Source organism: Fukomys damarensis, unplaced genomic scaffold (assembly GCF_012274545.1).
Source record: "Fukomys damarensis isolate Sample0158 unplaced genomic scaffold, DMR_v1.0_HiC HiC_scaffold_39, whole genome shotgun sequence".
Lineage (NCBI taxonomy): Eukaryota > Metazoa > Chordata > Mammalia > Rodentia > Bathyergidae > Fukomys > Fukomys damarensis.
The window spans coordinates 20380160-20391932 of NW_022900951.1; the positions used below are offsets into that span (position 1 = coordinate 20380160).

The following is an 11773-nucleotide window of genomic DNA, read 5'->3' on the forward strand; positions in this document are numbered from 1 at the left end:
CCCAGCATCTCTGTCTCTCTTTTTGTCTCTCTGTCTCTGTCTGTGTCTCACTCTCCCTCTCTCTCATGCTAGGCAAGTGCTCTACCACTGAACTATGCCCACACACCCCTCCATTAAATCAAGATGTGGGTCATTTGTCAACTTCAGGACATAGCCCTTTTCCACACAGTGCCGAGGCAAATCCTTGGGAGCACTGGGGCCACAGCTGGGCAGAGCCAGCCGCAGGAGAGCTGCTCCAGTGCCTGCATTTTTCACACTGAGCTAGAGCTCTTAAACAGAAACACACAACAGCACACTTAGAGAAGCACAACAAACAAAAGTGCAATTCTGCATCCCTTTATTTATAAACGAGTCAGGAATGCTGTGTTCCATTTGAGAGCGGGGGGCGGGGTGTACCAGAAGAGAGGCTGATTTCAGTAGTTCACATTATTCAGCACCAGAGCAAATCAAATGCTTGGGCATAAGGATCGCGCTTCAACCCAGACGAGTCGTCTTCTTGTCTTCTATGTACAGCAGTCTTAAGTATGTATGCTTTTCTTATGGCTTTGTCCCCGGACACATTGCAGTGACACACACAAACACACACACACACACACACACACACACACACACGCACACACGGAGAAACTAGAGAGGAGTCACAAGAGGAAGAGAAGTTGCATATATGTCTCATGAGCTGTTTCTTTTTTAAAATTCAGATGGCCTGGACTAGTGTGGATTGGATGCCTGGACACCAGCGCATCTCTGCTAGACAGGGGCTCATCTGATTCAGCCGAGCCAGTGACGTCACATCACGTCTCTCCCTGGGGTATGGCTGGGTGCTAAAATAAGTTCTGAAGATGGAGAGGAAATAAATCTGCGCTCTTCCTATCCCTCCCTCAAAGGACGAAATCAGCATCTAGTAGCCTAAGACACAGAGCAAGACTGAAACCCCACAGCAGTGGCTCTTCCACGATGTCTGTGTCTTGCTCCTTGTGGGGCTGCCTTGCCTTTGTCTTTGTAAGGACCTGGCACCCAGGAGCTTGCCAGAAACAGGCTATTCAATGTGACTATGTGTTACAATCCTACCCTCGGTTGCTTAGCTTGGAGGAGGAAGTGAACACTTAATTCCAGGGTCCCCGTCAGGAGGCTGTGGAAGAGCTGAAAGGAGAGGCAAGGACTGTACCTGTTGTATGGAAATCAACTCATCTTGGAAGTGTGTACTATAATGCAACTCTTCTCCTTCACCTGCTAGGGCCTAAGTTAACCCTTGAAAGGGAGTAGAAAACAAACATACGCTTATCCCCCCATTTTGCCCTGTTTTCCTGCCTCCTCCACGATCCTAAGGTGCTACCCACTAGCCCTCCTTACTCTGAGGCCTCCTATTTCTAAAGCAAAAGGCGTCTCTTCCCTTGCTTTCTGTCACTTCTGCTTACCTCTCCAAGATTGTAACACACAGTCCCTATTTCTTATTTCTTAACTTGCTCTTGGCCACAACATTGACTGGATAGCCCAAAGCCCAAGCTTGCCCAACTCCTCCTGGATGCAAGGACCATAGGCAGCAGGGGCTGGGAAAGACTGAAACATGTCCAAGAAGTATCAAAGGCTGGGTTACAGAATCCTCCCTGTTCCTTCTCAAGAGAAGTGTGTCCTCAAGAAGGTGGAAAAGTTTTACTGCAGGTTAGGGAGAAGAGATTTAGAACCCACTAAAGGGTTATTTTGGCCCATTCTGGAGTAACCCAGGCATTGATTATTTCCCACAATTGGCAGTTATGGTGGCACTGTCTGATGAGTCACATACATGGCACTTGTCAGAATGGTGTGCATGGTCTGCAAATTTATAGTGAGCCTGATACATCAATCCCAGAGTTTAGAGCAGGACTCTGGTCAAAGGGGATCGATCTTCCCCGGGCTGTGAAATGAGAGCACTAAATGGCTTCCCCAAGAAAGTTTCACCTACAGATTGAGGTCTTGAAATGGCTTAATAGAGCAGATTTTTTTATCCTCCTTCCCTCTCTCCAGGAGCCTCTTCTCTCCTTTTCTCTTCCCTTGTTCTTACCACTTTCCCTTGCCAGGCTTGTCACTGTGTTCTCTCACTGCTACAGGCATCAAATGACTGATGTAGCCAGTACACATGCCCTGTTTGTCCTTGGTGCTCAGTGGAAGGCAGTATGGAAGAATGCAGCCCTTGCCTTTCTGTAAAATGTTGTGAAAATGGAGGACCTTAACTGAAAAAGGAATTTTCTTTCTCGCCGGCCATCTTCCTGCTAGCCCTCTGTCCTTTACAAGTGCTTTTCAGAATTCTGGAGAAAGTACCAGGAACAAGGGGGTCCCAAGCCAGTTTAGCCTCATAATTTTGCTTTCTAATAAACACCCCTTGTCTCCAGGTGGGTAGGGAGGTAGTTCAACCCAAACATAAAAGGGAAAGACATACCACCTTCCTTCAATGGTTGCCCCCAGAAAGCTGATTCCCAAGGCCTCTGAAAAGGGGTTCTTTTGTTACAAGAGGTGCTGAGATCTGCCCACAAGTTGGTAGTTGAGGCCTCTGCTCAATCAGGTCCCAGCTCTGTCTGACTTTACCAGGATGACCAGGCAATATTTGCATCTGCGCAAGAGTTGGGTTCTAAACCGTGACTTTACTTGCTCATTTCCAACATATGATTAGGGAGCAGTAACTTCAGACAGCTCAGGAGGACTCTAAAAGTCTTCATCCTGTTTAGAAAACCTAGGTGCCAGAGCTAACTACAGCATTACCTAAACCGTTCAAAGAACTAAGCCCACAGCTCTCGGCAAAACTTTTCAGAGCCTTTCTTCACCCAAAAATATGGGAGGCCATGGGAACAACAGTAATTTCCTGGCTGGGACAAAACATTTCTATGGGAAGCTGACATGGGGCTTTTGATAAAACTGCCCAAGTCACAAGGGAACCAAATGGTTCTTTAGATCAAGAATTTCAGCCGGGTATTCAGCAGGAGAGGAGTATAATGGAAAATGTTATCACCACATATTCATATTGCATATGATATACACCCTGGGGTAGCATATTTGGAGCATACATAGAACAGATACGTGCAGGTAGCACCCCTATCAGTATACTATGTGTTTGGTACATCAAACTGTTACTTGAAGTCTATGAAATTGTTAACTGGTCAGAAATGGGAAAGCCCATTCCATAATAGTATCCTCTAAACAGAAGCTTCAGGAGACATTTCTTATCTGCCAAATTTGGAGTCAATGCCAAAGCAGCTCCTTTTTTTCATACAGGATGCTTTTCCTTGTTGCAGTTACCATCGGTTAAGGTAATTTCTGGAAAACAATGAAGTCAAACCAATGATGAGAAAGTACAGCTGGACCACAGTAAGCCTTATGGAGTTCTCCTTAACACAACTGTTCTTTGAATGGAAGTTAAGGTTCACACTAGATCACCTTTTACAACTGGACCAAAGCCAGGCTTTGTCTCTGGGCCATGGTCTTGCAATTGCAATGAATTGTTGAGTTGCACCATCAAGTCTTAGTGGCTGGATGGAGAAGAGTGGAATTTGTCTTATAACAATTATTGTAGAAGTATTTTGCCACCTCTTTTGGAAATGAATTGATTCTGGCAGAGGTTGGGTGGTAGGAGGCAACGTGCAGGGCTCTTTTAGAGCCAGAAATAGCGGGTTGAGGGAACAGCCGCGTTCACAAGTGGTTTACTTGATGGGGAAGGGTGTACAGACCAAAGCAGAAGTCACCTCACTCAGTGCAAGACCCTCTGAGGTGCTCTGCACCTTTTCTTAGCAAGGTTAAAGTAGAGTGGTTCTAAATGATGCTAAGAAGATTGTATAGTTTGTCCATTTGGAAACCTCCATGCTCAGTCCATGCTGGGCTGTGTGGAGAATGAGGGGAGAACTGGTCCTAAGACCTTCCCTTAGCAGAGCTCAGGGTCTCCCCGCTGAGCAGCAACTCCTGTGACTCTTCCCCTTCAGACACCACCCAGGCATCCCCAGAACCCCCCCTCCCCATCCTGCGTGGTGTGGCTCTTGCCTGACAGCCACCTTTACTTCTCATCCTCATCCCCCTCACTCATGCTGCTGATGGAGGCTGAGGCAGCTTTGGGCGAGGATGGGGGTGAGGTTTTGCTTGGCAGCCATGAGAAGGTGGGTGATGGGGAGCGGGAAGGGGACCGGCTCCTGGTTGGGCTGCTCACAGGACTCTGCTTCGGGGATAAGGCCTGTAGCATCCGGCTACTCCTCTCCTGGAACATCTGTTTCTAGAGAGAAATTTGAGAGAAAATCTGTGTTAACATAGCAATCTTGGGTGGCAAAGAAATAAAAGGAAAGGCAGGGAGGAAAGCCACTACCTCAAAACACCCGAACCCACAAACATAGACTTTTACTACATTCCATGACTTTGAAGACCAGTATGGTTTGGATCTTAAATGTTCCCCCCAAAGTTAATGTGTTAAAAGCTTGGTCCCCAGCTGATGGCACTATAGGAGGTGATGGAAACATTATTAGCTGGGCCTAGAGGAAGGAAACTGGGTTGTAGGGGCACACCCTTGAAGGGGATATTAGGTCCCTGCCCCTTCCTCTGTCTTTCTCTTTTCACTTCCTAGATACCAGGATGTGAGCAACTTTGCTCCATCACGAACTCACCACCAGGATGCTGGGTTTCACCACAGGCCCAAAGCAACAGGGCCAAGTGACTATGGACTGAAAGTGTGAGCCAAAATACCTTTGCTCTTTTTAAGTCATTCATATCAGATATTTTGTCACAGTGACGGAAAGCTGACTAACACAAAGTCTATGAGTGCCAAGGAACTGAGTGTGAAATTCTGGGGCACTGAGATGTCAACACATAAGACTGGTTCTTTGGATTCTTTCCTTCTTCCCTTCTTTTCTTCCACATGCACAATTTTACTAGCTATTATTTGACAGGCAAATGGTAATGTCCTAGGTACTGGAGGGGTAAAATAAAACAAAAACTTGTCTTCATGAATTTGAGGAGAAATCGTAAAATAAAATATGCAGTGTGTCAGATGGAGCTATGATCTGTAAGATGAGAGAAGATAGCCAGATGAGGTTGGGTCAGAGGGGCTGCAGCTACAAATGGGGTGCTAATGGAAGGCCTCACTGAAAAAATGATATGTGAACGAAGGTCAGAAAGAGACAAGAGAGGGACCTTGTAATGGTTAAGCTTAATTGTTAACTTGAGTGGATTAAGAGACTCCTAGAGAGGTGACTGAATCATGAGGATGCCATACTCTTTGGTGGGTTAATAAACTGACATTTGTAGCTGAATGTGCTGTTAGGAGGTGGGGCCCAGTTGGAGGTGATCACTGGGCACATGCCTTTTGGGGTGCTCACCCCCTGTGCTGCTTCCCAGCCATCATCAATTAAGCAGCTTTGCTGCATTATGCCCTTTTGCCACGGCATTCCTGCCTTCCAATCAGCCAACCATGGATTGATACTTCTGAAACCGAAGAAACCTCTCCTCTTTTTAAGTATGGGTGTTGGGTAGTTTGTCCTAGCAACAGGAAAGCTAATGAATACAAACCCCATGAGTGGCAACTACTGAGGTGCACATTCCAGGCAGAGGAGCACAAGAGGGGAGCACGTAAAGTGCCAGAAAGAACAAGCAGGCTGTGATGTTGGTGTGGTGTCTGTTGGATGGAGAGTAGGATGAGGAAGGGAGTTAGGAGATTACCAGGGAAGCAGCAGAAGGCTGTGCCACTGAGGGTCACGGCAGCCATTATGGAAACTCTATTTTCACTCTGAGGAGAACCACTCAGGCATGGTCAATGGGAGGAAGAAGGCCATCGTGGTAGTGAAGGGAAGAATTAGTGAGGAAGAAAGAATGGGGGAAATTGAGGGAGATTAGGCCAGAGAAATAACAGGGAATTGTTTCACATAGGGCTTTCTCTGAGGAGGAGAGAAACCTCTGGAGAGTCCTGAGCACAAGAGTAACAAAATTTCTTTTTTGTTTCCTTCCTTCCTTCCTTCCTTCCTTCCTTCCTTCCTTCCTTCCTTCCTTCCTTCCTTCCTTTCCTTCTTCTTTTTCTTTCTCTCCCTTCCTTCCTCCTTTCTTTTTTTTTTGTATAAGGGATTGACGTCAGGACCTCATGCTTGCCAGGCAGGCCCTGTGCCACTGAACTACACCCCCAGCCTTGCTTTTTGTTTTCTGAGGACCACTCTGGCTGCTCTGCTAGGACCTTCCTCCCCCTTCCTTCCTTCCTTCCTTCCTTTCCTTCTTCTTTTTCTTTCTCTTCCTTCCTTCCTCCTTTCTTTTTTTTTTGTATAAGGGATTGACGTCAGGACCTCATGCTTGCCAGGCAGGCCCTGTGCCACTGAACTACACCCCCAGCCTTGCTTTTTGTTTTCTGAGGACCACTCTGGCTGCTCTGCTAGGAATAGGCTACAACGAAGTGAGGCCAGCAGCAGGAAGACCAATGAAGATCCCATCGTGATAAGAATCCAAGATTATGATGGCCCCTGGCCATCATCGCCAATTATGATGGCTGTGACCATGGTGAGAAATGGCTGGACTCCAGTATATTTTCTCCTATATTTGTTTTGTTTTGTTTTGGTGGGGGGTACTGGGGATCGAACTCATGTCCTTGTGCTTGTGAGGCAGGCAGTGGAACCACTGAGCTAAATCCCCAGCCTCCTATATTTGTATTTGAGGTATAATAAACTCACCCTTTTTCATGCACAGTTCTGTGAGTTTTGGAAAATGCATAACATTGTATGATCACCATCATACTCAAGACATCAGGAGAGTTTTGTCAGCCCCCAAATTTCCTCAAAACTCCTTGTAGCCACCTCACCCCAGCTACTAGGAATAGATGTTTTCTGTCCCTACAATTTTGCCTTTTCCAGAACATCATTAAAATGGAATCCTACAATATATGGTCTGGCTGTATTTTAAGGGTAGAGCTGACAGGACTCATCAAAAGATAGGATGTGGCATGGAGAAGGAAAAGGAACCAAGTGACTCTAGTTTCCAGGCTATGAAAGTAGAAAGTGGCAATGCTATTTGCTGGGAATGGGGGGAAGGCCAGGGGGTCTTTGTTCTACAGTTTGGGGTTTCAGATAACTTTCGCCTGGTGCTTTCAGAACGGACTCCCTCCCTGATGCTGTCCCTTTAAGTCTTATGGGAAACCCAGTCCCATCCCTGAGCTCCTGTCTGCCAGGCCTCCTGCTCTTTGCCCGCTGCTCAGCTCTTCAAGTGCTCTGGTCCCCAGACATCTGAGTGTTCTGCTTGTGCTGCCTGGCATCTTTTGATTGCTCTGAGCTGATCTCCAGCCCCCTGCAATCAGTCTAATCTTGACCCTAAACTAACCCTGAAAGCCAATTTTCCTACAGGTTGAGTAGCCTTTATCCAGAACCAGAAGTGTTTCAGATTTTGGATTATTTAGGATTTTGGAATATTTGCATATATATAATGAGATATCTTGGGTATGGAATCCAAGTCTAAATACAAAACATTTCCTATATACCTTCTATATGTGGCCTCAAGGCAATTTTATGCCATATTTCTGTTGTACCTGTGTTTGGCCTGTGGCCTGTCACATGAGCTCAGGTGTGGAATTTTCCATGTGTGGCACCATGTTGATGCTTAAGAAGTTTCATATTTGGGAGCATTTCATATTTCAAATTTTTGGATTAAGAATGTTCAACCTGTGCAAGCCATTTTAGTCTTTGCTTGCCATCTGAGTTATTCCTTGTATAAATCATTAGGGAGACCTTCTGGGGACCAGGGGTTTACAAGGGGAAAGGGGATGCTGAAGATAAAGGACATAGCTAGATCTGAGCTAGTCTTTAATAACACACAAGAAGAGGGGCTAGAGATGGGGGGTAGGCCTGATGGAGGGGGAACACGCAGAGGGTGCCAAGTAGAAAGTAATAATACAAGTTGCTTGGCATGACTAGAATCCCAAGCACCTATAGGGTGGCAGCAGAGTAGGCCTGAAGCACCATAAGGAGGTGCATTATCTCCCCAAGAGCCCCAGGATTTTTCAAGGGAAAGGTATGATCGGATTTGAGTCTGAGAGATATCTTTGGGTGTGACCATAAAAAGCAAAGAAAGAAACCATGAAAGAAAAGATTGAGGTTCGACTACATAAAAATTTAAAACTCTTACATTTGAAAAACTATCATAAAATAAAATGAGGCAAGTGAAAAACAATAGGGGAAAAATTTTGCAACATTTAACTACAGGAGCTGGGGGTGTAGCTCAGTGATAGAGAACTTGTCCAGCCATGTGCAAGGCCCTGGGTTCCATCATGAGCAACACAAAAATACATACATACATACTAGATCCTGGTACATAAATAGAGCTTATAAATAAAAAAGTAAAAAACTTAATGAAAAAAAGGGAAATGGTATGTGTAGGCAAGTCACAAAAGAATTTTTGTTTTGGTACCGGGGATAGAACTCAGGTCCTTGTGCTTGCAAGGCAGGCACCGGAACCACTGAGCTAAATCCCCAGCACAAAAGAAATTTATAAATGAACTATACAAGTGTTCAACAATCACTAGTAATCAAACAAATGCAAATGATTGAAATGGGATACTTTTTATACATCAGATTAATGAAGCTTTTTACAATTTGTGATGGCTAATGTGGATGTGGGCACAGGAGAAGGACACATTCATGTTACTGCTGGTAGGAGGCTAACATAGAAGCAACTATTCTGAGAGGTAATTTGACAATAGGTGCAAAAGCTATTTTTGCCCAAGGAGATAACGAGAGATGTGAGTGAATCTTTATTGTATATATGAGTATTCTTTGCAGTGTTAGGGCAGACAAAACTGCAAAATGCTAAATAGATTAGAAAAATCTTATATAACTCTAAAGCAACATACTAAGCAGTTGATAAAGATCAGGTTCTTAAATAATATTTAATAAAATATTAGCCAGAGCAACTAGAGAAGAAAAAGAAATAAAAGGAATAAAGATAGGAAAGGAAGAAATTAAATCATCATTATTTGCAGATGACATGATTCTCTACATAGAAAACCCCAAAGACCACCAAAAAACTTCTGGATTTAATAACCAAATTCAGCAGTGTAGCTGGATACAAAGTCAACACTCAAAAATCAATAGCACTCCTGTACACAAACAACAAACTCATTGAAAAAGAAATTAGGGAAATAACACCTTTTACAATAACATTGAAAAAAATGAAATACTTAGGAATCAATCTAACAAAGGAAATAAAGGACCTATGCATAGAAAATTACAGTACTCTGCAAAAGGAGACTGAAGAGGATATCAGAAGATGGAAAGATATTCTCTGCTCTTGAGTAGGAAGAATCAACATAGTGAAAATAGCCATACTCCCAAAATTGTTATACAGATTTAATGCAATCTCAAATTAGTATTAGTTAGCATACCTCACAGAATTAGAGAAAACACTCCTAAAATTCATTTGGAACCAGAAGAAACCTAGAGTAGCAGAAATAATACCAAAAATAATCATGAATGATTGAAAAGTCAAAATGATTTCAGAATAGTATGTGCTGTATGAGTTCAATGATGTAGAACGAATGTATACAATGTAGATAGAAGAAAGATCTGGGTGACAGGATTGTGGGTGATTTTTTTTGTTTCCTTTTAGTCTTTGCCTTCTAAATATTCTGTGATAAATACAGTCAACCCTTCATATCTGCAAGTCCCATATCCCTGGATTCAACCAACTGCAGCTCAAAACGTGTGTCTATGAAGAACACGTGCAGATTTTTCACTTAAACAATATGTTCACCTAAACAATATAACAATATAACAATTATGTATACACCACTTATATTTTATTAGGTATTATAAGTCATACAGAGATGGTTTAAAGTATATGTGAGGATTGGGTAGGTTATTGCAAATACCACAGCATTCGATAAAAGGGGTTTGAGAATCTGCAGATTTTGGTATATGAAGGAAGTCCTGGAACCAATCCCCTGCAGATACTAAGGGATGACTGTGTATTACTTTAATCATCATAAAACAGTAGTATGGCAGGAAGAAAGATTGATAAGTAATCTGGGCAAGGAGATCAGGTTCAAGGGCAGGCATTGCAATAATGATATAGGTAAGAAAATACTAATACCTCAGGCATATTATCAGTTCCCCTAAGTACTCATTTTCCCTTCCACGTCTCTACCCCATTACCTTTCATAGTCTCAAGTTTCCACTAGCAGATATAATAGAGATGACTTGCTGATCACTATGATCCTTTCCAGATTTAAAATTCTACACATCTATGAATATACCAATTATTTACCTTCCATTAAGGGCACTGATAATTCTACCAAAAGACATTCAAACCCCTTGAAATCAAGCAGAAAAAAAAAAAAACAGTCAGTACAACAGCATTACCTTAGATTAGGCCCATTTATGAGACAAAATCAAATGCCAAAAGGACTGGGTGGCCTATTATTAACAGCAACATTAAAAAAAAATCCTCAAACTTCTAGGAGGCACTTTAAAATATGTGTTTTTATTACTGTAATCTTTAAGTATATTTTTAGTGGCAGCCATTAGCCCTCCTGCTGTTAATGGATTGTCAGTATTTCCATTAGAAGCCCACTTTCTAAGAAATCTACATCTTGTCTACTCTAGTTTGAATCAAGCTCGTAACTGAGAATATTCTGCCTAAGAGGATGAAAGAACTTGAATCCTTAATGATAAACAGTGGTGTTGTACTACAGAAAATGTGCTATCCATGCAAAGCAACCCTGAGCCTCAATTTGCAGTCTCTGTGATCTGTTTCTGGTGCATTTTCAAGGGTGGTTCCTCTGCAAAGGAGCTGAATTAAATCCAGTTAGGAGACAGTTTGTAATGAGCTTCCTGGGAAGAAAAGCACTTTAGAAATATAACAAATAATGAAGACCATGGCACGTTATTTTCAAAGAGAAAAGGTATTTAAATTCAGTCTTTTACCATATTAAGAGGTTTCCATTTATAAAATTTTTCCTCAAGAAAATAATCCCATTTACAGTCTTGTCCATATCAAAGTAATTTTCTATTTCCCTCCTAAAAAGTTTTCCCTTTTAAGAAGTACTTAACAACTAGTGAGGCAGTAAATGTCTTTAACGGTTTCAGTGTTTCAGGTATGTTCAGGCATATCTGCTAAAAAGAAAAGAAAAAAATTCTAGTGTGAGTTGGTTTGGATCTCTGGTAGACAAGATCTAACTTGAGGAGAGAAAAGGGATGATGTTTTAGTTCTGGACAAATTGATAACTACCATCAACAACAACACCAACTAACGCTTACACAGGTGCCAGAATGTATTTGGCTTTTGTCTGGGTGCCAGGCGCTGCTAAGGGCTTTCAAGTGTGAACCAATTTAATCATCTCAACAACGACAGGAGGCAGCTAAGTTTACTCTTCCCATCTACAGATGCTGTGCCTGAGGCCCAGACAAAAAAAAGGAACTTCCCACAGGCTACCCAACCCGGAAGTGAGTCCCTGAGCCTGACTACCTCTCTTGTAATTGGCTACTTTCATAGTAAGATTTTCATGTTCACTCATATTTTACTCATGCATATATTTAAGGATAAAATTTTTAAAATCAACTGTTAAAAATTCCCAAGCATTTTATATCTCATTTTTTTTTTTTAGAAAGGATTTCACTATGTAGTTGAGACTGACCCGGAACTCACTATGTAGCCCAGGCTGGTCTTGAACTCACAGCGATCCTCCTGCCTCAGCCTTCCAAGTGCTGGGATTACAGGCCTGAGCCACCACGACCGGCTTATATCTCATTTCTTGAAATCAAAAAAATCTTAAAAATTAGTAGTGCCTAAGATGAGAATGGCT

General features: G+C 42.8%; 1 protein-coding gene across 6 annotated transcripts in view; it reads right to left on the reverse strand.

Annotated features, from left to right (window-relative positions):
• Window positions 1-504: 504 nt before the first annotated feature.
• Window positions 505-11773, reverse strand: part of Pcyt1b (phosphate cytidylyltransferase 1, choline, beta) — a 103234-nt gene continuing 91965 nt past the window's right edge. For all 6 annotated transcript variants that reach the window (XM_010607159.3, XM_010607157.3, XM_010607160.2 and 3 more), the window contains exon 8: window positions 505-4228. In XM_010607159.3, the coding sequence (XP_010605461.1) occupies window positions 4016-4228 (213 nt within the window). In that variant the 3' untranslated portion in view covers window positions 505-4015. The remainder of the gene's footprint in view (window positions 4229-11773) is intronic.